The 25,671-nt window shown below is 46.3% G+C and overlaps 1 protein-coding gene and 1 long non-coding RNA gene across 6 annotated transcripts in view; one reads left to right on the forward strand and one right to left on the reverse strand.

The window, feature by feature from the left end:
- Positions 1-51: 51 nt before the first annotated feature.
- On the forward strand, positions 52-25,147 carry LOC144381866 (uncharacterized). The gene is made up of 3 exons (XR_013447916.1): positions 52-196; positions 2,569-2,667; positions 23,606-25,147. It is a non-coding gene; the product is annotated as an uncharacterized LOC144381866 (long non-coding RNA).
- TUFT1 (tuftelin 1) overlaps positions 21,156-25,671 on the reverse strand; it is a 43,837-nt gene continuing 39,321 nt past the window's right edge. For all 5 annotated transcript variants that reach the window (XM_078072438.1, XM_078072437.1, XM_078072439.1 and 2 more), the window contains 4 exons: positions 25,143-25,248; positions 23,996-24,079; positions 23,261-23,361; positions 21,156-22,711 (listed from right to left, as the gene is read on the reverse strand). In XM_078072438.1, the coding sequence (XP_077928564.1) occupies positions 22,645-22,711; positions 23,261-23,361; positions 23,996-24,079; positions 25,143-25,248 (358 nt within the window). In that variant the 3' untranslated portion in view covers positions 21,156-22,644. The remainder of the gene's footprint in view (positions 22,712-23,260; positions 23,362-23,995; positions 24,080-25,142; positions 25,249-25,671) is intronic.

Raw genomic sequence — 25,671 nt, forward strand, 5'->3', positions numbered from 1 at the left:
GGAAAACGGACGGTTGGGCCCCGTGGAGCCTCCTGGGAGTTGTAGTTTCTGGAGGGTGGGGGCGGAGGAGAGGGCAGAGCCCCGGCCGGAGCGGAGGTTATGTGACGCAGTTGGGGAACAAAGCCTGCCGGGAGTTGTAGTTTGAGTCGCTAACCCAGCACCGAGTGCGGCGGACTGATTCAGCTGTTGACGTGGGGCAAGTTTTTTCTTTCATTTCATAACTCATTTCGTAGCCTCTAAAGCAATAATATTAGGATAAATTGACGTTTGTGACCTTAAATTATAACAACTCATTTGTTCAGTACCTTCTGTGTTCACATACATTATTTTATTCCGTGGCCCCAGCAACCTTGTGAGCTGACTGGATCATGAATTCGTTTCTCTATTTCACTTATTTGGAAACTGAACCGTAGAGAGCCCAAAGTCATCCAGCTATTAGGTAACAGGAACTAAGGCCCGGTTATTTTTTCGCAACTTTCATGTATTGCAACTACATAAAAACTATGGTCCAAATATACAAAAAGCGTATGCAGAGAAAACTGTGGTCTCAGCGATTTAGAACTGGATATTAGGAGGGCCAAATAAGAATTTAAATCTGGCAATGATTTTGAAGTTACCTTTATTTCTAATTTATTTTGTTTTCCCCAACAGCACGGTAGAATTCTTTGCCAATGGCAGCAGTTGATGTTTTTCGGCTACCTACCCAAATGCACGTTCACAGATAGTGTTCAGAATGCCTGGCAAAGGCAAGAAAGAAGAGCAAGAGCAAAAATAATGAAAATAGCTTACTTAAGCACTTAGTACTCGTATTTTATTTTACCCTACTGACTGGCTAGTAAGTTAGTCTGTTACTGTTTTGTGGATGCTGACAAAAAGACACAGAATTCCTGGATTGGAGACAAAGGACTATTACAACACAGGAAGCAACATGAGCTTCAGCACGTTTGTGTCAATTCCTCTTCCCCCAAGTCTTATGGGGATGACAAGAAGGGCTCACATGAATGCTGTGCACTTATTTGGTGGATTTACACCACAGCTGAGGGAACACTGAGTTTGGGAAACCTGCCATTTTATAGGAAGCAGTGAGCAAACCTGTTCTCTGTCCTGGAGGGAGACATTACTTCATTCCTTAAAGTTGCTCACTATAAACACAACCTTGAGAATTGACCCTGCTAAAGAGCAGTCAGGGTCTTGCATTTTTGGCATACCCAGGAAGATGGGTAGAAGCATGACAGACCCATGAGGGACTGTTTCTCTCAACATTCCCATGTGCCAAACACTAAGCACTTTACATCTATAATTTTATTTAATCTTCACAATCCTATAATGTGCCCTACTTTATAGATGAATAAACAGGCATAGAGAAGCCACACAGCTAATAAACAATCCAGGAGGAGCAACAGGGATTCACAGTTTAAAAAAGACAGTAAAAGTGGGGCATCTGGGTGGTTCAGTCGGTTGAGTGTCTCACTCTGGATTTCAGCTGGGGTCATAATCTCGAGGTCTTTCAATTGAGCCTCAGGTTGGGCTCCACGCTCAGTGCAGAGTCCTCTTCAGATTCTCTCTCCCTCTCTTTCTGCCCCCCGCCCCACACTCTCTCTCTCCACTAAATAAATAAATAAAATCTAAAAAAAAAAAAAAAAGACAGTAAAAGTTACCTTGCAGAGAGAGGTCTGATGACTTATAAAAGCAACAAGCATGGCGCCTGGGTGGCTCAGGCGTTAAGCATCTGCCTTCGGCTCAGGTCATGATCCCAGGGTCCTGGGATCCAGCCCCGCATCAGGCTCCCTGCTCAGCGGGAAGCCTGCTTCTCCCTCTCCCACTCCCCCCTGCTTGTGTTCCCTCTCTCATTGTCTCTCCCTCTGTCAAATAAATAATCTTTTAAAAAATAAATAAATAAAATAAAAGCAACAAGCAACCCCCTGAAAGAATTTGGGAACCATGTATGGGTTTCCAGCAATTGCTCAGGATCTGGGGAAGGAGAGTAGTAGAATAATTAAGACATCTCACAGTATGTGGGATGAGGATTCAGTTATTATATTAGAACATAAAAGTTAGTATGACCTTATTTTATAACCAACCTAATGAAGAAGGGTGTCAACTAACTGCGCAAATAGGGAAAATAATACAAGTTGGAATAATAAGAATTTTGCTCTACAATAATACTCTACAATCATTTGGTTTGAACTGAGCTCTGAATGGGCAGGAATTTATCCACTAAGGACATCAAAGAAAGGAAAAAGGGAGCTTCCACTGAAAGAGCTATTTTTTTCATTTGTTTATTTGACAAAAAATGTACTGAATGCCTGCTCTGTTCTAGACTCTGCAGTGGTGGCTAGGGATACAAAGATAAATAAGATGTTATCTACAAACTCCATGAAGGGCAGTATGGCATGGTGAGACTCGCAAATGCACATAATCCTTGGTCTGGCAACTCCACTTCTAGGAATTCATTCTACTGTCACACTTGTACATGTGTGAAGTGACATTTTTGTGAAGATAGTCATTGCAGTATTATCTGTATTTGCAAAAGACTGGAAATAACCTAATGTTCATTGATTAACTTAGGATACAACCACAATGGAAAACTGAAAATGAAGAATAAGGAAGTTCTTTATGTGCTGAAATGAAATGATGTCCTGGATACAGTACATAAGTGAAAACAAGGTACAGCACAGTCTGTAGAACATGATAACATTTTTGTATAAAAGGGGAACCATAGATATGTTTTTATTTCTAGAAGTATTTATATCCCTAGAAGTATTCACAAGAAACTGATAATATTGATTGCCTCTGGGGAGGGGGACTGGACCACTGGAGTGGGGACAGCGGTTGAAGGGAGATTTTTCATTATATAGCTTTTTGTAACTTCTGAATTTTTAGACAGATGAATGTGTTACCTATTCAAAAAATAAATACATAAAATATGTAGAAAGGATCAGACTGGAAGAAAAGGTGATCAGAGAATCAAAATAAGAAACTAAAATAACACACCGTTACTGCTCTCGAGAACTCACAATCTAGAAAGAGAGCAAAAGAAAAAAACAATTACACCGCAGGCTTTGGGTCTCTGGAGTAATGAGAGTTGTGATAAAGGCCTGCACAAGCTGGCAAGAGTGCCCATAGGAGGGGCCTTGAAAAAGGAACAGCTAAGCTGAGTAATCACGGATGAGAAGGGCCGGCAAGGCAGAGAAGGATGGTGTGGTGGGCTATTTCTGACCAGAGGGAACAGAGCATTCAAACCCAGAGACTTGAAAGAACATGGTGTAGTGTGAGAACTGACTGTAGTTCAGTAGGACTGGAGCAGAGGGGACAGAGGAGGTGGGCAAGAATCACATTCCCAAATATTTAGGGGCCTCTGAATGCTTTTAAGCAGAGCGGACATACTATTAAATTCGTGCTTGAGAAAGTTCATCCTGCAGGAAGTGTGGAGAACAAACTGAGCCAGGAGGATCCGCTGAGAACTAGGTGCCCTGATTCCCACGAGAACTGACGAGAGGGAGGCTTGGGCCATGGTGACGGGAGGGCCACACCGGGCAGAGAGGACTTGGCACCCCTTGGAGCTCAGGTGTGAGGGCAGGGCAGAAAAGAATGGCCTAAGAGCCCAGACTTGATGGTGTGATTTCCCAAGACCAGGTGGAAGAGGAAGAGGCTCGCAGGGAGGGCGATGAGTCTAGTTCTGGGTACGAGGAAGATTTGAGGGGTCTGGGGGAGATCCAGGAGGGAAGGATGAGTCATTGGTTGGACGTGTGAGTCCGGCGCTGGGGAAGGGGTCTGGCGCGAGCATGGATTGGTGAGCGTGGGCCCTGGGTGGTGGGTGGTGGTGGAGGAGCGCACCAGGCAGAGCGGATAACAAAGTGATTAGGGTGCCAAGGCCAGAACCTGGGGAGTGCCTCCCTCCAGCCATTCAGGAGACTTGAAGAGAGACCTGGTGAGGACTGAGAAAGAGGATGACTGAGAAAGAGGACTCCGAGAGAGCGGTGTGGCCTTGGAGAGAGCGGGTCTTGGAACTTGCTTAAGCTGCCTTTGGAAATGGGACCCAGAAAGTTTGCAGAGCACTTCTCACCCAAGAGCTTACAAAGTCCTCACAACGTAAATAGAAGCATCCACAGTAAACTAGGCTTAGAGGCCCCAATCATTCTGCTAGTTTATAGCAGAACTGAACCATGAACCCAAATTTTCTGACACAACGGCCAGGACTCTCTTCACTACCCAGCTTCCTTTTGGTTAAAGAGAGAAAAAGGTTCTGGGGCTCCTGGGCAGCTAAATCGATTAAGCGTCCCACTCTTGCTTTTGGCTCAGGTCGTGATCTTAAGGTCATGAGATGGAGCCCTGCCTGGGGCTCTGTGCTCAGCCTGAGTTTGGTTAAGACTCTCCCTTTCACTCTGCCCCCCCCACGCCCCCAACACCCCCCACACACCCCCAAACCGCCCCCCTCCAGCTCTCTCTCAAATAAATAAATAACTCTTTAAAAAAAAAAGGAGGGGCACCTGGGCGGCTCAATGGGTTAAGCGTCTGACTTTGGCTCAAGTCTTGATCCTGGAGTTGCTCCCTACTCAGCAGGGAGTCTGCTTCTCCCTCTGCCCCTCCTCCCTGCTCATTTGCTCTCTCTCTCAAATGAATAAGTAAAATCTTTAAAAAGGAAGGAAGGGAGGGAGGGAGGGAGGGAGGGAGGGAGGGAGGGAGGGAGGAAGGAAGGAAGGGGAAAAAGAAAGGAAGAAAGAAAGAGGGGCGCCTGGGTGGCTCAGTTGTTGGGCGTCTGCCTTCAGCTCAGGTCATGATCCCAGGGTCTTGGGATCGAGCCCCGCGTCGGGCTCCCTGCTCAGCAGGGAGCCTGCCTCTCCCTCTCCCTCTGCTGCTCCCCCTGCTTGTTCTCCCTCTCTCTCTCTCTCTCAAATAAATAAATAAAATATTTTTTAAAAAAAAAGGAAGAAAGAAAGAAAAGAAGTTCCTCCTATCCTTTGTGATGTAAAAAGTCAGCAGGTTTCCATTAGGTTTTTGTGTGGGCATTAACTTAAATGAGAACCCCACCTTCACACCTTTGCTCATATGTGTATAGTCCTTTGATCCTAGATGGTCAGCCTCTTCTCTTTCCCTCTTTGTGGGTCTAAATTCTACTCCTCCTTTAAACTCCAGCTTAAGTCCTCCATAAAGCCTCCCTTGAGGATTCCTATTCTCTCTGACTTATCTTTTTTCTAAATTCCTGTGGCAAACACACCTTCCAGTGACACCCCCCCCCACTACCACAACCTCCCAGTGAGTCACACACTTGTGTAATCTCCTCCCCTTGCCTGTGGGCAGGACTTGTGACTTTCTTCTACGCAACAGAGCGTGGCAAAGGTGATGTGTGTCACTCCCATACCGACAGTTACATTATATAACACTTCTTAGCAGACTAGGATGAAAGAGTCTCCTGCTGGCTCTGAGGAAGAAAGCTGCCATGTTCTGATCTGCCTGTGGAGAAGGCCAGGGAGCTGCAGGAGCCTCTAGGAGGAGACTTGCCCCCAGCTGATAGCAAGAAAATAGGGGCCCTCAGTCCAGTGCCTATAAGAAGTTCTGCCAATGACCACATAAGCTTGGAAGGGGATCCTGGGCTCCGCTAAGGAACACAGCCCAGCCAACACCTTGATTGCAAGCTTGTGAGACCCTACAGAGGACCCAGCTAAGCTGAGTCCAGACTCCTGACCCACAAAAACTATGAAATAATACACGTGTGTTGTTTTAAGCTGCTAAGATTGTGGGTCATCTGTTACATGGCAGCAGATAACAAATGTAATTCCTGTCATATTTATGGTGTGCCACTCAGTTTAGACCATAATAATTTGATGTCTAGTCCAGCTTTACCTTTCTAATCTGAACGTAAGTTTCTGGAAAACAAGGAAATTGTCACACGTGACGTGTCCTCAGAGGGTGAGAGGCACAAGAGAAGGAGTATTGATGAAATCTTAGTCCAGAAAAGGACTAGAAAGTGTCTAATAACAGCTGCTGTATAGGAGTAAAATGAGTGATATGTGAAAAACACCTAACATAATGCTTAGTACATAGTTATCACTAGTATGTATAATAATGGATATCACATCTAGCCCCATTCCCTCATTTTTCTGATGAAGAAATAGCTCCTTCCACTACCTCTCTCTAAAGAAATAGACTCAGCAATGTATGATGACTTCTCAAAGGTCACTCAGCAGATCAGTGGCCAGAACTCAACACTAGGGGAAAAATAATTAAATGGCTTAAGTGAGGCAATAAGGCCTGTCATTACCCATAGACTCATGGGTTGAAGAAAACAAAAAGAGGGCCCTTTTTTTAGACCCTTTTTCCTAATTCTGAGTCTTCTATCCTTCTCACTATTTTTTCTGTACTTTCTCCATGAAGACCACATGAAAAATTATTTATTTATTTATTTATTTATTGGTAAATTGAATAACTGATTTGCCAAAGTGAATAACACCTACAGACTAAAGGGTATATGAACCAAATGTCTTTTAGTTGCAAGTGACAGAAACTTAATTCCAACTAGCTTAAGCAAAAAAGAAGAGAATTTATTGGTTCACATAACTAAGGACACTGGGTATTCCTGTTAACTGTAGCTATATAACAAACCATCCTAAAACTTAGTGGCATGAAACCATCATTTTATTATGTTTATGGACCCTGTGGGTCAAGAATTCAGATAGGACACATAGGGATGACTGGTTTCTGTCCCACAGTGCCTGGGGCCTCAGCTGGGAGGACTCAAAAGCTAAGGGTGACTGTATGGCTGAGGTCATCTGGGAATGTCTTACTCCTGGCATTGAGGCTGGCTGTCTGCTGGGACTTAGCTGGGGCTGATGGCCTGACCCCCACACATAGCATCTTCATGTGGTTTCTTCTTCTTGGCTTCTTCAAGTGTGGTATCCGAGTTCCAAAGTCAAATGTCCTGGAAGAATAAAGCAGTAGTGCATGGAATTTTTATGACTCAGCATTGAAAGTCACATGACATCACTCTACCATATTGTTTTGGTCCTGGTGGTCACAAAGTTCTGCCCAGGTACAAGGGGAGGGGACACAGACACAACCACTAGATGAGAAGAGTGTCAATTTTGCAACATAATCAGAGTATGTGGGATGGGCTATATCACGGTGGCTGTCACTGAAAAATATAATCTGCCACATTGGGATGGCTCCTTGATTTAAACCAAGTGCTATAGGAACCACAGCCTTAGGGTCAGACACAGAGAACTCAGGGCCACCTAATTCTTTTTCATCTGCCTTTCATTTTTGTTCATCTCTGCTTCTCTTTATCTATTAGCAAAAAACACCTAATTTTTCTCAAAATCCATATATTATTTCTGAGGGAAGGACTTTGGCCCTTTCATGTGCCCATCACCTGGACCAATTAAAGTTGCCTGGACAATGAAGAACTATGATTGTCCAAAACTGGATCACATACCCAGGTCACATGCCCAAAGAAAGCTGTTGGGTAAACTATAAAAAGTAGCTAGTACAATCTACCACGGGCTCAACTTAGGTGTCAGCTTAGTATGTAGTTATAATTATGTTACTTCTCTAGCAGCATCCTGTAGTTGTAATGTTTCAAAGCCCTTCACCTGGCCATCTTCATATCATGCCCTTGTCTCCCACTTTGCTATATACCATCTCTCCGAGATTTGCTGGGCTTCCCATTGGAAAGAAAAGCTCCCTGGCTCTTAGAGCCACAATGGCTGGCTTTTTTCCATCAGCCCTTCTCACCACACCTGTTATGTTTCAGATGGTCATGCCCAAATAACATTTTTCACCATCCTTCCAGTCGTAAGTCCCTAGGCAGTTGTCACTCTGTTATCTGTGTCTCTCTTCATTTTCTCCAGTGCCCCCCACTTTTTCCTCAAAATCGAACTTAATTTTCCACAGGTCCTTTTTCCCAGAAATTACTTCCCAGAGCCTACAGTTCAGAAATAATATAGTAGGTTGGGAGATCACATAGCAAAAAGACCAATCCTGAGTCATTAGCGTCATCCAGTGGAAAAAGGAAGTGAGACTTGCATCCTCTGCATTCCTGTTTAGCTGTAATCCTTAACATGTCATTCAGTATGTTTTTGGCTGCAAGTACAGAAAATTTTAAAGTGCTTTAAACAATAAGGAAATTTATGATCTCACATAAATAACAAGATTAAGGTGGGGAGTTCCAGTGTTGATTAACTCAGCAGCTTATTCATATCATCAAGGATCGGATTCCTTCCATCTCTCTCCTCTGCCACTTCAACATTTGGCTAACTCCTCCCATGGTGGCAAAAATGGCTGCTGAGCTCCAAGCGTCACGCACACACGTGACCACTTTGAGAAGCAGAAAATGGGAAGTTTCTTCTTGTGTCTATTTGTAAAAGCAAAGAAACTCTTTCTAAAAGTCTTGCATCAACTTCCTCTCATGTCTCATTGGCCAAAAGTGTATCACCTAAACCAGTCATTGGCAAAGGAACTGAAATTACTGTGATTGATTCAAACTAATCAAGACTTACTCATGGAGCTAAGAGTAGTCCCTGGCATAGCTTGCCAGTAAATATGAGAACAAAATCGGGGCTCTGCCAAAAGAAAGAAGGGTGTGAGGGAGAGAGTACAGGGGGATATAGATTTGGAGAAGCAGCCAGTCACATCTGATGCACTTACCTTCTCTTCAACTTAGTTTCTCCGACTGTAAACTAGAGATGATGATGCCTACTTAATCTATACATGGAGATACCTTAAGAAATAAGATTTTGCAGGATACACTTATGAAACAGTGGTGGCTCAGTCGGTTAAGCATCCGACTCTTGATTTCGGCTCAGGTCATGATATCAGGGTTGTGAGATCAAGCCCTGCATGGGGCTCTGTGCTGGGCATGAAGCCTGCTTAAGATTCTCTCTCTCCCTATCCCTCTGCCCCTCCCCCCCTCTAAAAAATAATAATAATAAACCAGTGAGGCACATGCTACAACACTGATGAATCTGAAAGACGTGCTAAGTGAAACCAGCTGGTCACAAAAGAACAAATATTGTATGATTCCACTTATATGATTCCTAGAGTATTCAAATTTATACAGAAAGTGAAATGGTAGTTGCCAGTGGCTGGGGAAGGAGGAAATGGGGAGTTAGTGTTTAATGGGTACGGAGTTTCAGTTGGGGAAGATGAAGAAGTCCTGGACGTGGATGGTGGTGACGGTTGCACAGCAATGTAAATATACTTATTGCCACGGAATCGTACACTTAAAAGTCATTAGAATATTAAGTTTGTTTTTTGTTTTTTGTTTTTTTTTTAAGATTTCATTTATATACTTGACAGAGAGAGACACAGTGAGAGAGGGAACACAAGCAGGGGGAGTGGGAGAGGGAGAAGCAGGCTCCCCCCTGAGCAGGGAGCCCGATGCGGGGCTCGATCCCAGGACCCTGGGATCATGACCTGAGTGGAAGGCAGATGCTTAACCGACTGAGGCACCCAGGCACCCCTAGAATGTTAAGTTTTATGTTATGTCTATTTTATCAAAATAAAAACATTTCAATAAAATAGTGAGGCTATTTAAGATATACAACGAAGGAATTGCACTAAACTTGAAAAAGGTACAAATGTACAACATAAATTCATGGTTCTCTCTGATAACCTAATGTTGGACTTTTGCCCATTTTAATTTGTGGGTGAGAATCATTTCCTAGCCTCAGAAATCACTTCTTTCACATTCATGTGTTATCCTTCCCTCTGTTCTCAAACCCACTGTTGTTCTGACTGACGTGCAGTTCAAGAAATTCCATCCCCCAAAAGTGCCCTGCAAGGGAACCCCCTGCACAGAATGGAACCAACTACGATACTCACTTACTTTCCCCTTGAAGGTTACCTGCCCCTTTCTTCCTTTGTCTCCTAGTCCTCTTTCAGTACAGCTGGATCTCCCCACATTCATGCCAAAAGCCTTTGGGACAAGGAGGCAGAGAGGAAGACTCGGAAGGAGCCAGAGAGAAGCACAAGCACTTAGCACCAGCAGGTGTTGGCAGCTCTCACAAAGTCTATTTACTGACAACACATATCTACTAATATTTACTAATCCCTCAGATGTTTGCAAATGAGGCAAAGCTGTGAGGAGCTGTGCAGAGAAGTGACAGTTATGTATCCAACCCCAACACCCATTCATGGAGGGCCACGTCATTCCACCGGAAGCTACCAAAGCCCCACCCCATGTCCAGTGCCCAGAGCTGAGCAGTTCTGTTACATAAACTTATAATCAGAAGTCTCTGTTCATATTTAACCTACTCACTCCAAAAAGTCTTTTCCAAAATATATAGATTATGAAGATCTTCAACAGGGAGCACCCATCACTCCCTTAAATTCACATCCCAGAGCTTAATCACATGATCAAAAAATTTCTCCTTACTTGTAATCTTCTTCTTAAAATAGATTCTAGGCAAATGGCCTCCATTAAGCTTTGAATGCTGTGTGCCTTCCAAAGCACAAACATTGAATGTTAGCAGTTTTCTGCGTTTAACTCCTGATACCGGGCAGTGCTCCAGGGCTCCCTCCAGGAATGATTTTGTTTTGTTCTGTGATCCTGGTCAGTCGCCTTGCAAAACACCCTGCTGATTACAGGAAAGAGAATCCATGTCTGTTCAGCTGGCATTGGCTGAGTGTCCACAACGTGCCAGGCACTGGGCCAGGGCTCAGACACAGAGATAAATCATCAGCCCTGCCCATTAGGAATTCTCAGGTCTGGGGGGAGAGGCAGACATGAAAACAATTACTGTAGATGGGATAAGTTTTGTACCAGCTGCTATGGGAGCACTGATTAACTGTCGGGGATTCTCGGGGGAGTCAGGGAAGACTTCACCAAACGGTGTCATGAGTGGGGTTTTGAAGGTTGAATAGAAGCTTGTTAGAAGGATAAGGCAAGGCAGAGAGTGCCAGGCAGAGGGAACAGGATATGCAAAAGCAGAGAGGTGGGGAAGGACACAGTGTGTTTTGGAAACTCACAAGGTAGTGGAGGTCCAGAAATGAGGCTGGATGAGTAAGGCAGTGAGCAGCTTAATCCCAATGTTACCCCTTCATGGCCCTGTTGGGGGGAGGGGAGGATTGAAGCTCTAGCTCTACCGCTGATAATGAAGCAAGATTCTCTTTCTATATAAGGCTCATAGCCTTAAGGTTTTGTTCTGTGGGTGTTGTAGAAGTTTTGCAAGATTGTAATCTCCAATGGGAATTGACTTCTCAAGGAATCGAGGTCTTTTACATATTTGAAAAGGCCCTTGGGCAGGTCATCTGGAATCTATGGGCTTTTGTGATGATCTGAAATGTGATTATTGCTGGTTGGAACTCTGAGGAGGATAAGCCAAGCCAGTATCCAGCCCTCCTCAACAATCTCACCGAGCTTCCTCTTTCCACACATTAATGTGCCCATGCTGGTGCTCTTCATTCGATGACACATGATATTTTGGGTTATTTTACTCTCTCAAAAAAAAAAAAAAAATAGTGCTGGCTTGGCTGAGCTCTTTGGAAACTTCCAGAAATAATTCTTTCCTGAGTAAGGGCTTACTAAACATGAGCAAAATAAACTGAAACTTCTCAAGTAGCTTTAGGAAATGCTGGTCTAACACATGAGCGTCACAAATAAGTTTTTATTTTTTTAAAGATTTTATTTATTTATTTGACAGAGAGAGACACAGTGAGAGAGGGAACACAAGCAGGGGGAGTGGGAGAGGGAGAAGCAGGCTTCCCGTGGAGCAGGGAGCCCGATGCGGGACTTGATGCGGGACTCGATCCCAGGACCCTGTGATCATGACCTGAGCTGAAGGCAGACGCTTAACGACTGAGCCACCCAGGCGCCCCCAAAAATAAGTTTTTAAAATCACCTTTTAGCCTGCCAAACATTTTATCAGCCTGTAAAATGCTCCCAGCTCTTCTCAAAGCTGTGCCTCTGTTGATGTGAGCTAGAGGCAACTTAAACTAGGACAGGGATGCATTTTCAATTTTTCATAAAATACTTACTTTCCTAGAATCCAATTTCTTTTTAGGCCTTGTCTTTCATCTCTTTGGTGCTAGACTTAATTTGCAAAATTGCTCCCTTGTCTCGCCCCAACCTGGCTGGCTGCCCTTTGCTAAAGAAGTGAGTTTGGCATTTACAACAGGAAAACTCCCGGGACCCCACGCAAGGTATAGGAGAGAGCCTGCTTCTCTTCCCGCAGCGCCCACCGCAGCCACCTGCGCAGGTGCTTGGGGACCTGCTGCCCTCTTGTGGCTGCAACCTGAGGTGCATCGGTACCTCCACTTGGCAAACAAAAAGTTCTCTTTTTCAGGTTTACTGAGTAAATGTGCTCTGAATGCATTCCCCACAAGACCCACGCCATTTTAGAACTGAAAGGGACCTTGGTCCAACCAACCTTTTTTTTTTTTGGCTTTTTTCTTTTTTTAAGAAAAGGAACCCAAGGATCAGAGAGATTCTGTCACTTGGCCAAGGACACATCCCTGTTAGGGAAGTAGCCTGGAATGGAACTCCCATCCTCACTGGAAGACAAGGAAGGAAGAGGGAGTTGCCATTTGAAGTTTAGAAAGACATGATGATGCTAAAGAGTTGCAGACTTGGTAAGCCAGGTGAGCAGAGAAGATCTGATGGGCTTCTCTCCACCTGTCCGTGACAGCCCCACGCCATCTTAGGCTCCCCAAGGAAAGCTGCTTTGTAAGTGCACACAGCTTGGATAAGGACCATCTCCTGCCTTTTTTGGACACTTTCTTAGGCCAAGGACCCAGCATTCCAGTGTAGGAGATCTAGATTCTTGTCCAAGCTTCCACCTTGAGTGACTCACCCCCACCCCCACTTTGGGCCTCAATGTTCTCCTGTCAAGTGAGGAAGTTCTATGCTTTGTGTGGTTTCTTTTAGCAGTGGTAGTTTATGATTGTCTGTTTGCTTCTTGGCCCACAAATATCTGGTGGCACTACCGAACTGGTAGCAACTTGAGGGCAGAGTGTATCTTTGCCTGTTCACATACCCAAAGCCTAAGCCTTTACCTTTGACATGTTAGATGCTCAAAAATATTAACAAAATTAGCATATCCAGTGTCTGCCGTGTGCCAGACACGTGGCATGTGATCCTTCCGTCTGGCTTTGTGTTGACCACCGCCACACCTATGAGGTTATAAAGCACAGCACCAAGCACGAGAGCAGTGCGATCAGATGGCCTATGACCGGCTCCTGGTTCTACACTTCCTACCTGTGCATCCTTACCCTCTCTGCATATCCATTTCCTCATCTGTAAAATGGGAATTAAACGGCAGTGCCTGGCACATGGTAAGCACTCAGTAAATGTTATTAGGTAGACATTATCATCTTGATTTTATGGATGAGGAAATTAAAGCTAAGAGAGATTAAATACATTTTCCAAACCAGCATGGCCAGTAAATGACAGATCTAAGATTATAAGGAAGATCCAAAGCCCGTGTGGGGCTTAGGCTCTATGCTACACTATTTCCCCTATGACAAACCCGATATACAAACAAATGAATGGATGAAATTCTTCATTGCTGGTGGCAATGCCAATAGTTGGCACTTGACTTTTCCATGGGAAAACTATTAGTACTCAGGATGTACCTCCTCCTCACTCCCTGGAACCAACTAAGAGAGAAGATGAAAACAATTAAAAAAAAAAAAAAGTAAAGTGCCCTCTTCAGCACAGAGGAGAATACAGGTTTCTGCTAAATCAGTAAAGACTTACTGAGCATCTACTTGGGGCAGCAGTAGGGTCAGGCATTGGGGGGATGGGAGATACCTCTGACCTTTAAAAGCTTGCAGTCTAGTTGGGGAAACATGCAAAGTCTGGATTATAATGTTTACACCCTAAAACGGGGTAATACAGATTATTTGTGTTGCGCTCAGAAAGGGAACACACAGCACGGGCTTGAGAATTCTGGGAAGACTTCCTGGCAGAGGAAGCATAAGTGCCTTTCCTTGATGTTATCTCTGATTCTTTTCTCTCCATGTCCTGCGTTCAGTTGGTCACCAGGACCTATCCCATCTTTCCAAATGACTCTCCCAGCAGTCCCTTACTTTCCAGTTCCGTGGCCCTTAGCCCAAGTCAGTCTCTCATTACTTCATACCTGGAGGTGCCTAGCCATCTGTTAACTTGTCTGCCACCAGCCTTTACCTTTCAATCTGTGTCATCCACCTCTTTGGGATTAGCCTTCATTCCCACTTCCCTTCAACTAACATTTATTGAGTATCTACTGTGTGCCAGGAACCACACTTCTATACACTAGGGATTCAGTGTTGAACAAGTGAAGACCCCTGGCCCCCTGAAACCTTCATACTAGTTTTAAAAAACTCCACTGGAGAGCCGTTGCTGTAAAGATCAGAGTCCAGGCTCTGGGGGCAGTGCCCACCCTAGTCCCCCACTACTTTTCCTCTGCAGGGCTCTTCAGCTGTGCCCACCCCCCACCACCCCCCGCACAGGCTGATTAGTTATAACTCGGGCTTTCTTTTTGCCTGGGACCCTATCTGACCAAATCCTTCAGGGTCTTCTTCTAACCCCACATCCTCCCCATCCTTCTCTCACGGCCTCTCTCATGTTAGCATTCCACATGTTGTTGTTTATCCCCCACCCACCTGACGAGATGGTAAGCTTCTGGATTCTTCCAGTCTGACCTCCCTTAGCACCTGGCACAATACTGTGCAAATAATAGGTGCCTTTCTCTTCCTCCCCCTCTTCTTCCTTTTTAATTCCTAACAATAAAAACTAACAGCTGTAAAGCACTTTACAAAGTGTTTTCATGTAAGTTATGTTCCATACGCTGCACAATTTCCTTGTGTTGATTATCAGTAAATATCTAATGGGTTACTAAGTCAAAAGAGGAAGGCATTCCAGGTGAAGGAAATAACACCAGAAAATGTGCAAAGACAGGACTGATCCCCGCATGAGCCGAAGGCAGTGTGGGAAGCAGCCTTGCTGGAGAGAAAAGAATGAACGCCATAGGAAATTTGGAAATCAAGATAACAAAAACCAAGTGGAACGACAAACCGCGCTGCACTAGCATGATGAGTGGTTCAGAGTATTTATTTCTAGCCTTTTTAGAAACATTTTTTTCTTTTGCAAAGTTGTAGTAAGTGTCCATAAAATGGTGTGCCCTACTTTCTGTCACTTAACATTCTCAGCACTGTTCTCTGATGCGAAAGAGTCTTCATAAAGGCCATCTGTAGTGAATGCAGAATGTCCCAGGGAAGCCACATCCTCATGCACTGGACCCATTTCCCTGTTGTTGGACTTGTGTTGTTTCCCATTTCACACTATTACAAGAAGCACTGCAACAAATCTCTGGCGCAGAGAGAAGAAACAGAATGAACCCAGGTTTTTAGTGAGACCTCAAAGTACTCTATGAACACTTCCCTGGGCCTACAGCATCTCTTGACTTTTCTGTCACCTGAACCGTAAGACTGATCCTTTATTGCTTAAGCCAATTGGACTTGCAACCCCCATTATCCCACTTGACACACTTGTCTCCCTGACTGCTGTCACCCTACTGGAATCCTCAGACCAAGGCTAGATGGCTTGCACAGAGTGGGAGCTTAATAAATATGTGCATGAACTATCCATTCTTATATTGACCAGTGGACTAAGGGGATCTTAGTATTTTTATCAATTTGTTTGAGCTTATCAGTAAAAATATTACATTTTCATCATCTCTGTCACTAATAATTCCTCATTCTTTTGGCCTTTAGTTTAATTCAGAATTCACATTTTTGTGAATTAAAATTTTTTATTGAGGTATAATTGACATATACTTTCATGACCTTTAGTACTAAAATTCTGAATGGATCTCCTCTCAGAGTTATTAAATTATTTTTTTTCTACAGTTAACTTGTAATATTTAATTTACCTGGAATTTATTTAGTTGTACTATATAAGGATAGAGTCCCCTACCTACCCCCAACACCCCAAATTTTAACCAACTATTCAAATGCCTTTCTCCCCATTGTTCTTTTTATTTTTTTTAAAGATTTTATTTATTTATTTGTCAGAGAGAGAGAGCACAAGCAGGGGGAGCGACAGGCAGAGCAGGGAGAGAGAGAAGCAGACACCCTGCTGAGCAAGGAGCCCGACATGGGGCTCCATCCTAGGACCCTGTGACCATGACCAGAGCTGAAGGCAGACGCTCAACTGACTGAGCCACCCAGGCATCCCTCCCATTGTTCTTTTTAAATGCTAATATAAAATTGGGTCTATTTTTGCCTAGCCAGTCTGTTAAATTGATGTATAAGCTATATAATGTTTTACTATCTGCCAAGGCTAATACTTCTCCCAATTAAGCTCTGTCTTCAACATTTTCTTTGCCATCTCCCCTGTTTATTCTTCCAGATAAATTTTAAAATAATTATATCCAATTCTAAAAGGACTCTATTGGGATTTTCACTGTAATTACACAAAGCCTGAAAATAAATTAAGAAAGAATTGACATCTTTACAATCTTAACTTTGCCAGCCAGGGAAGTTTTTCTTCATTGACTTTTCCCATATTTCTCAACAAAATTTGGTCATTGTCTTCACATTGCTCATTGACATTTCCAATAAAGGCGATTTCTAGGTACCTTTTTAAAGATTTATTTATTTATTTATTTAAGAGCGAGCGAGCATGGGGTGGGGGGGCAGAGAGAGAGGGAGAGAGAAACTCAAGCAGACTCCCTGCTGAGCGTGGAGCCCACTGCGGGGCTTAAGCCCACAACCCTGAGATCATGACCTGAGCTGAAGCCAAGAGTCTGACGCTGAACCAACTGCGCCACATAGGCACTCCATTTCTAGGTATTTTATATTTCAGGGTGTTTTCTAATTGGGCTATTACTGGTGTCTGCAGGGAAACTTGCCAACTGGACAGGACAGTCCAGTCGACTCTCTCCTTGTCAATGCATTCTTTTGTTTCTTGGATGTCTCACACTAAAGCCACCCACAGACCTGAGTTCTGCCCTCTGGAGCCAATGGAGTAAACCTGCCCCTCCTCCTACAGGATAGATTTTCATCTTTGGAGACTGTCCTGTTTCCCATCAGCCTTTTTTCATCCTGGCTGAATAACCCCAGCTAATAGGATGAAACTAGTATTTGGGAAAGATTCAAATGCTGGTGGTAAGGAGGATGGGCTTGGGGTAGGTTAGACCAGAAGGTAGAGAGCCGGCAGGCACCGGCTTCTGAGGCAGTCCAGCCTTCAAGACTGGCTGAGACAAGGCTGTGGACACAAGAAGAGGCGAGTCTGAGGGATTTTTCAAACAAGGAAGCGTCAGGACATGTTGACCAACTGGACACAAAAGATGAAGGAATGGAAAGAGGAGTCAAAGACAGCTTTAAAGTCTCTAGCCTGAATCACAGAAGAGAGTGACTCTTTTTACAAAGAGAAAGAGAATAGGGGAGATATTTTGGAAGGTAGTCAATTCCTGTCCTCCTGACCCTGAGATTACAATATATCCAAGGAGAGAGGTCTGCCCTGTAGACCAGTTGTGAGATAATAGAAAAAATACATATATTGGTCTCAGCTCCCAGTTCCTGGCACAGAGCTCCTAAAACACTTGTAATATCCTAAGTGATAAGAGCATTGGGAACATTTCTTGTTCTAATATTTGGTTTTTGGCCTTGGTTCCTAACACAGGGCTCCTGTAACCCTTGTGATTTCCTAATGATAAAAGAACACCAGGAGCATCTTTGTTCCCGTGAGGCGACTCTGGGCAAGCTCCTGGATGAGGGCTGGTCCCCAGAAAGATCAAGCCATGATTAGAAGCTTGGCATTTGCAGCCTCATCCCCCATTCTTCAGAGAGGGGAGGGCCTGGAAATGGAGTTAATAATGGACCATGCCTATTTGAGAAAGCCTCCAAACACCCCCAATAATATGGGGTTCCAAGAGCTTTCAGGCTGGCAAACACATGCACACCTGGAGGGTGGCGCACCCCCCAGCTCCATGGGGACAGAGGCTTCTGCACTCGGAACCTTCCCAGACCTCACCCTAGGTATCTCTTCATCTGTATCTTTTATCATGTCCTGTAATAAACTGTAAACTTCAATGTTTCCCTGAGTTCTGTGATCCACTCTAGCAAATGAATCGAAGCTAAAGAAGCGGTTGTGGGAACCTCCAATTTGTAGCCAAGTCAGACAGAAGTTGTGGGAACCTGGGGACCTGCTACTTGCGATTGGCATCTGAAGTGGAGAGCAGCCTTGTGGGCTGAGCCCTTACCCTGAGGGATAGGATGGTGTCTCCGGGCAGATGGTGTCAGAATGGAGTTAAATTGCAGGACACCCAGCAGGCATCCTCAGTGGTTTGGTGTGGGGAAAATCCTACCCGTTCGGTGAAGTGAAGTGTCCTGTGTGTACAGAGGAAACATCGGTGGAAAATGGAGCTTTTCCTAAACACCAGTGTTTTTCAAATTTTTTTCCCCACAATATGTTTTACATAGCAGGCCCGCTCACACACATACACATACAGATAGACAAAAAAACAGGTATAAGGGTCCCAAAACTGCTGCAGACAGTATTCTGGGTAGAGGGAGGAAAGGCCTAGCACTGAATTGGCCGATTAAGTGATGAGGGGGGAGTGACTTCTTTCCCCCTCAGCTGACTGAGATCCTGTGGTCTACAACTTGGTGACCAAGACCTTGTCAGGAAATGCATTATCCTGTCACCGTCCACCGTCAGTCCCATGTCCCAGAAGGCTCCAGGGGAAGAGAGATTCCGGCAGAAAGGTCACACACATTTCAGAGTTCAAAGAAGTCTCGCTGCCAACCCGCAGAGCACATGGAGCTAGCAATTACTCACCTGTAAAAAACATCTCCTTTGTCCTCAGCCTGGAGAAAGAGGGTCTAGGGAATATTTAGGTCTCCAACTTTGAGTTTCAAGGCCACGGTGCTTAGAACTGGGACAGAGAAGATAGGACACAATCTCTCCTTGTAAAGCCAGAGTGCTAAATCAAGCATGAAAGAGTCCAAGGGCCCTAGGCTAACATCTGCTGTTGGGTCAGAGCCTCAACAAGCTCAAGCCCCAGCTCTGCAACGCTTGGCTCTGAGGAATGAGGGAGCCCAGGGGATTATTAGAAGCCCCACAAAAAACAGCAACACATACTGAAGAGCTCATTAAAGAGGAAGAGCTGCTTCAGGACCCCGAGGGACATTGCCCTCCTTGGTCAAATTGTTTTAAGCCATATCGTATCAAAGCATCTTTCCAGGGTAAATCTTGGAACACTTCATAGTGAAAGAGTCTTTTAAATAGAGATGAAGATGCGCGAATCAACTTTGGGCTTTAGAAATTTCGTTTTAAAAAAAAAGTTGCCGAGGAGCCCCTGGGTGGCTTAGTCAGTTAAGCGACTGCCTCTGGCTCAGGTCATGATCCTGGGGTCCTGGGATCGAGCCCCGCAGCGGATTCCCTGCTCAGCAGGGAGCCTGCTTCTCCCTCTCCTCCCCACTCGTGCTCTATCTCTGTCTCTCTCCCAAATAAATAAATATTAAAAAAAAAAAGTTGCCATGGGTGGGGGGATGGGTTAAATACGTGATGGGGATTAAGAAATGCAGAGATGAGCACCAGGTGATGTATGGAAATGTTGAATCACTAAATTGTACACCTGAAACCAATATTACACTGTGTATTAACTGGAACTTAAATAAAAACTCAAATAAATACAAATTTAAGAAGTTGCCATGCACCTCCTGGTTGCAATACCATGTCCCTCCCGGGCTTTTCACGCAGGAGGCAAGGCGTGCTCCTGCAACCTGATTTTCCCACGTCGGGGCTGACGCAGGCTTGCAGGAAGCTGGGTGCTGACGGCTGCGTGTCCGGGCAGCTCTCAGCACCCAGCTCAAAGAAACAGGCCTTCGTGGCAAAGGGCCCGGGCAGGCAGATTCAATCTTCGCTCCACAAAATATTCAAGCAGCGCAGAAGAGTTGGCTTACCAGTGACCTAACACAGGCAATAAACAGGTTGCTGAAATCAGGAGCCGCTTGCTCACCACACCCTTCCTCAGGCTCTGGGCTCTATCTCCTCCTCCCGTCTCGGCTCTCCATTGAAAAGGCGGCTGAGGTATAAACGATCTTTCCCACGGCATTCTCTTCCCAGAGTCGCTCCTTAGCCTCGGGGGCAAGCCCCTGCTCCTTTCGGTGGTGGTACAACTAGACTGTGGCAAATACACAGCAGAGGCGCGTCTCGGTCCAAGGACCCTCTCAGAGCCCCAGTTCTAGTCTCCAGACCCCTTCTTTATCTCCAGTCCGAGTCTCTGCTCTTCCCACCACGCCCTGGGGGCCCAGCTTGAGAGCCTCCCTTTCCCTGTATGGCAGCACACTCACTCCTGCCTTCCAGCCTTGCAAGTCTTGGCGCCACAGGCAACCCCACCCCACTTCCACCCTCTTCACACTCTGCGAACAAGCACAGTCTAGCTATACCCCTGCCAAGCAAGACTGCCAAAGAAAGAAGAGAACCCTGGGCTGTCAGAAGACAAACCCAGGTCTGGAATGGAAGGTTTCCAATGCATTCTGAAACCTGGGGTGTGAAGTCGCTGACAAGCAGAAGGGGGAAGAAGAGTCCTAAGAGAAAAATTTCCGTTCTTCCCATTGAAGGGGAAAGGGGAACTAGAAGGAAGGGGCCAGGGACAAAGGGGGCTGCATTTCTAGTTTCTTTGGTCTAGAAAAGATTTGTGTAAACTTGGCTATGCCCCTGGGGGCTCTGCAGTCAACTACATTCTTGGCAGGAAGAAAGAAAAAGAGCAGTGGACTAATTGAACGATGCCCAGAGAAACCCTTAAACGGCTGCTGTCAGCATTTCCAGAGGCTTGGCGTTTCCGCCAAGGGCCTGGAGTGGCTCCATTTCCTCCCATGCTGATTGGTGAATCTCTAAGTAGTCACAGGACCTCCACTGTGACCAGTTCTTCTCCCATCGAGGAGGACACACACTGGCCAAGCCTAGGGCTCCCACAAAGCCACCACCCCAGATAGGGCCACCTCCTACAGTGAAGACTCAGCCCACAAAGCTGAGCTGCTTAAGAGGGACATTCTAACTCCTCTGAATGCCACAGTCCTTTAGTGTTTGGGCTGTCTGACCCACACCTTCCAGATGTGGACAACAGGGGGCCCATCTTCAACAGGCATTAAAATCATGTTTTTTCATCCTCCCAGGAAAGTTGGGGGTGGTGAGGGGGGGTTGGGCGGCGGGGGAACAGGCCAGCAGCTCAAAGAGACACATTAACATATTTTATTAAGTTTGCCATACAAAGACTATGCCACAGGAAAGAACATCAGAACTGGACAGGCCCATGGAGACCATCCGGACCCCTCTTTTTACAAATGAGGAAAGTGAATGCGGAACACCAGAACAGCATTCTGGACAGCACCGGCCTGTCAGCCCAGTCCTGACACACAGAAACACACAGACGTCGGGCTTCTGGTTCTGAGCCAAGTAGAACCTAAAGATTTGATCCATGTTGACTTTGAATGTTTCTGTGCCCTACAGTACCACATTCTGATGCTTATCTCCTCCTTGAGGCTGCAGGAAGAGCCCTAAAGAAAACACGATGAGTGTCAGGGTCATTCAGAGCCAGAAAACAGACTGACTGTGGAGCGGAGGGTGCAGAGGGCTGAGGAGAAGAACTCAATCCCACCCAAGAGAGTCCTGATCACCCCTCCCCCCCAAACAACACACACTCAGACCCCAAAGCCTCAGGGCAAATATGCTTGCCTTCCTGAAGTTCAGATCAGGTTTGAAGGAGGAAGGGAAAGAAGGAGGTAGGAGAAGTGGGAACACATTTTTCCCAGCACGGAGCAAATCCAAACACCACAAAAGAAGGCTGTAAAACTCTGGTATTAAATCCGTCGTGAGATGTAAAGAAAAACACCAATAACTTAGCAAAATAAATACAATGAGAGTTTCACTGAAATTGATGTAACCCAGTGAAAACAGTTTTTAGGCTCTTGAGTCAAGAAGACGGACGTGTACCTTGCACTGCATCTTAGGGGAAAACCCTGAGATGCCGGGAGGCTTCCCAGCAGAGAGAAGTCACACGGAACTACCTGTGGCCCTACAGAATCCTTCCACTAAAAGCTACTCCCGGAATGCACATTTCCTTCTCCCAGGAAGACAAGGCTGGCCGGTCAAAGCTGAGGCTCGCTGGCTCTGCCCAGGCCATGACAGGCCGCCCTGTGTCTGTCCGTAGGAGGCCCGGCTCAGCAGGGGCTAAGGGCGGGGCGAGTGGGAAAACAAACAACGTGTTGCAAAGAGCTGAGCCGTGTTTGTGGAGGGAACTTCATGCCCCCGGGCCGCCCTCCCATCGCTGTGGACAGCGGTGCCTCCGGCATCGCCGGGTGAGGCTCCCAACCCAGTGACGGCCTGCGTTCTGGGCCAGCTGAGCTCCAGTCTACAGGAGAAGGGAGGCTCTGCTACAGAGAAAAACAGGAACTACAGGAATAAGGATACTGCCCTGGCTCTTGCTGGCCGGTTAACGTCCTCCCGAGGGCTGCGGTGTCCAGAGGAAGTGTTCACCCTCTGTCTGCCCAGCAGACGGGGGACAGGAGTTTGGGAAGAGTGGGACACGTGAACTGCCCAGCCCTGAGTGCAGCCCGGGAGCGGCCAGGAAGTCGAAGTCGGGGCGAAGAGCCTGCGGGGCTGGCAGGCTTCTCCGCAGGCGACAGGTAGCACCAAGAGCAGCATCCGGCTCCTCCCGCTCATGTTTCCACCACTCGGATAAGAGGCAGGGGCTTATCAGCGCTGGGGGGCTTGGATATCCTCACGCTGAAAGAAAGCCAGAAACACTGAGTGCTGCTTGCTGCCCGCCCCACACGCGGCCACCTCCCGCATCGGCCCCCTCGCGTCCACACCTCGAAACACTGACTGTCAGCAGCGTCTAAGAGAAGATACGGGGGGTCATGCTGCTGTCTGGGGGGCAGGGGTGATGGAAACACAGGGACTGAGAAGCGGGTCTAGCTGTGAGTCTTGACTTTTTTCAAAGTCTGGGACCTTTCTGTGAGTCTCTTAGAAACAAAAGGCCCTCTCTCTAGAAATACACACTTGCTACACCTTCATGATTTTTGCAAACAATTGCAGGGGGTCCATCTGTGTCCAGAGGCTGTTCATGGGCCTCCCTGGCGTTGTGCTATCAGTGTCTACTCTGACCTGGTTAGAAAATGGTTCAGGTGGAGAACAGGTCAGATTAGAGACTGTGAGCATAAGCGGGATTTAAAAGAGCCTTGCCCTTGCCTCAGCACTAAAGCTTTCCTCCCCACAGCTCTGTCCCTCTTCCCTCACTTCTCACCAGGCCCCAGCACAGGCACGCCCACTCACCTGCCCAGGTTCTCAGTCTTGGTCCAGGTCTGGGTGCTAAAGTGGCCATGACTGATCTGCTTTTCTATCAGGTGTTCCATCCGGTCATGCATCTCTAAATTCTGTAATACAAGTTGTGGGGTCAGAGTTGGCCATTTGTGACATTTAACTAGCTCATTCTGGTCTCTGCACCTGTTTGTGCTGCAGTCACCGCCACCCCTACCATGCGTGCCACCACCAGGCTGCCCTCTCCCCCCACCCCTCATCTTCACCACTCCCGACCACCCTCTTCCTCCAGTTCTCGCTCCTGCCTCCTCCCCTCAAGAACTGTGTGCAACACTGATCCTTCCCTGCTGTCCTCCCCAGCTCTCAGGAAAGGTGGAAATTAGACTAAGAAGAACTCATGAGCTGATCGAGGCCATCACCTTAGCCGTGGAGAAGACAAGAGCCCTCCTACAGAACGCCTCCCCCTTCACAGCCCAGCTCCACTGTCACCTCCTCTGCTAAGCCCATGGCACGCGGCTCACACAGGGATGATGTGTCCCTTTAGAGTGGGGACAGGTTTTACCACCGTAACTCCCTGAAGGTTCTCAGAAAACACTGACTCAACTGAACTGCACGTCAACAATCTTCCCAGATACTCACTTCCCAGCAGCAGCCAGACAGGACGAAGAGCCCTCCAGAATCTCTCCCTCCCTATGTACAGTCCTGTCTTCAAGAGCCTGCTCCCTTCCCAGGGCTGCCCAGTGCACACACCTCTGCTTCCAGGTAGGCAATTTTCTCCTTGAGCTCCTGGATGGTGCTGTCCTTTGACTGGACCACAGCTTTTGAATTCTGGAGCTACAAAGATGTGGGAGAAAATGGGGTTCATTTTGAAATGACTCAGTACACACTCGTCGAACTTCACCCTGCTGCCGGGGAGCCAGCAGAAACATAAGGCAGACTTTTGCACCTCTTACACAACTTGCTTAGCTTTTCTAGAAAAGCCTCATTTCAGTCGATATTGAGCTCTTGATTATCCCAGGCGTGAGGGGAGGGGTTGTGAGAACACCATCCTGATGATCCAAAATCATGGATGGCTCAAAACCCATTCCATTTGATGTTGGGAAATACAAATTATTTATTCATTCAAGAAATATTTGTTGGGGTGCCTGTGGCTCAGTTGATTGGGCGTCTGCCTTTGGCTCAGGTCATGATCCCAGGGCCCTGGGATTAATCCCCGCGTCGGGGCTCCCTTCTCAGCGGGGAGCCTGCTTCTCCCTCTCCCTCTGTCCCTCCCCTGTGCTCTCTCTCTCAAATAAATAAATAAAAATCTAAAAAAGGAAAAGAAAAGAAAAAGAAATATTTGTTGAGTGCTTACTATGTGACAGGCTCTGTTCTAGACACTGGGAAATAGCAGTGAACCAAACAGAAAAATCCTAGTACTCATGGAGCTGACATGCAGCAAATATGCCCTCCCAATTAGAGGGTTTTAAGTTCTCAAGACAATTCTGCAAAATGCCATATCCTGAGTATGCTACCCTGAAGCTCAGGTGGGGAAAGGCAGAAAATCTGCCGTGAGGTACAAAGGTTGATAATCTGCACACAGATAAGTGAGTTTATTGTGACTTCATTATTCATTTACCAGCACTCTTCAAAGTGTAAGAGAGACTAACTTTTCCTTCTTTTCCCATTGGAAAGCAAAGGCAAATGACTAAAACCATAGGGGAAAGATGGGAGAAAAGCAAATCCCAATCACCCAAACCTAGTAATTGGTAGCCATAAATGTTTTAATATAAGGAATATAAGCCAAGCTCCCCAAGAGAGTGAACAGCAAAAGCATGGACTTGACAGGAAAACAGGGCTGGGCTCCATGTGGTGACTTCCCGAGCAGGTGACGCGTGGTAACACGGGCCCTGTTTACCTGCTCTATCATTTGCCGCACTTTCCGCTGCTGGCTCTTCAGCATGTCATCCAAGTGGTGGATCTTCTCCCGCAACCCAGCCACTTCCTTTTCCAGACTGGCAGCCCTGGGCATTAAGACCAGAAAGCTGAGGCGAGGGGAAAAGATGCCTTCTCTACCCAGTCACAGGAAGAACCTTGGGCTTGGGGGCTTCCATGAACTGGATCCCCTCTGCCTGATGCCCCAGTGATCTGCCATGGGGCGGAGGTGCTCGGGACACCTTGGAACAGCACAGTGGAAGCCTCACTAGAGATCAGCTAGTCTGAACAAGGACATTGCAGCTCAGAGAGGTAAGAATGGATAAGTCATTCTGGAATGCTCTAGAAGGTATAACTATAACCAGTAGGTAGATGTCCAGGGAAGCAGTCCTTATGCTAACAAAGGACAGACTTTCTCAGCATCAAAGCTGTCAGAACGTGGACTGCCTCAGCTGTGATGAGCTCCTCATTCCTGGAAAGATTCAAGTGGGAGCTGGGAGTTTAATACCCAA

The sequence above is a fragment of the Halichoerus grypus genome, chromosome 5 (assembly GCF_964656455.1).
Source record: "Halichoerus grypus chromosome 5, mHalGry1.hap1.1, whole genome shotgun sequence".
In the NCBI taxonomy this organism is placed as follows: Eukaryota; Metazoa; Chordata; class Mammalia; order Carnivora; family Phocidae; genus Halichoerus; species Halichoerus grypus.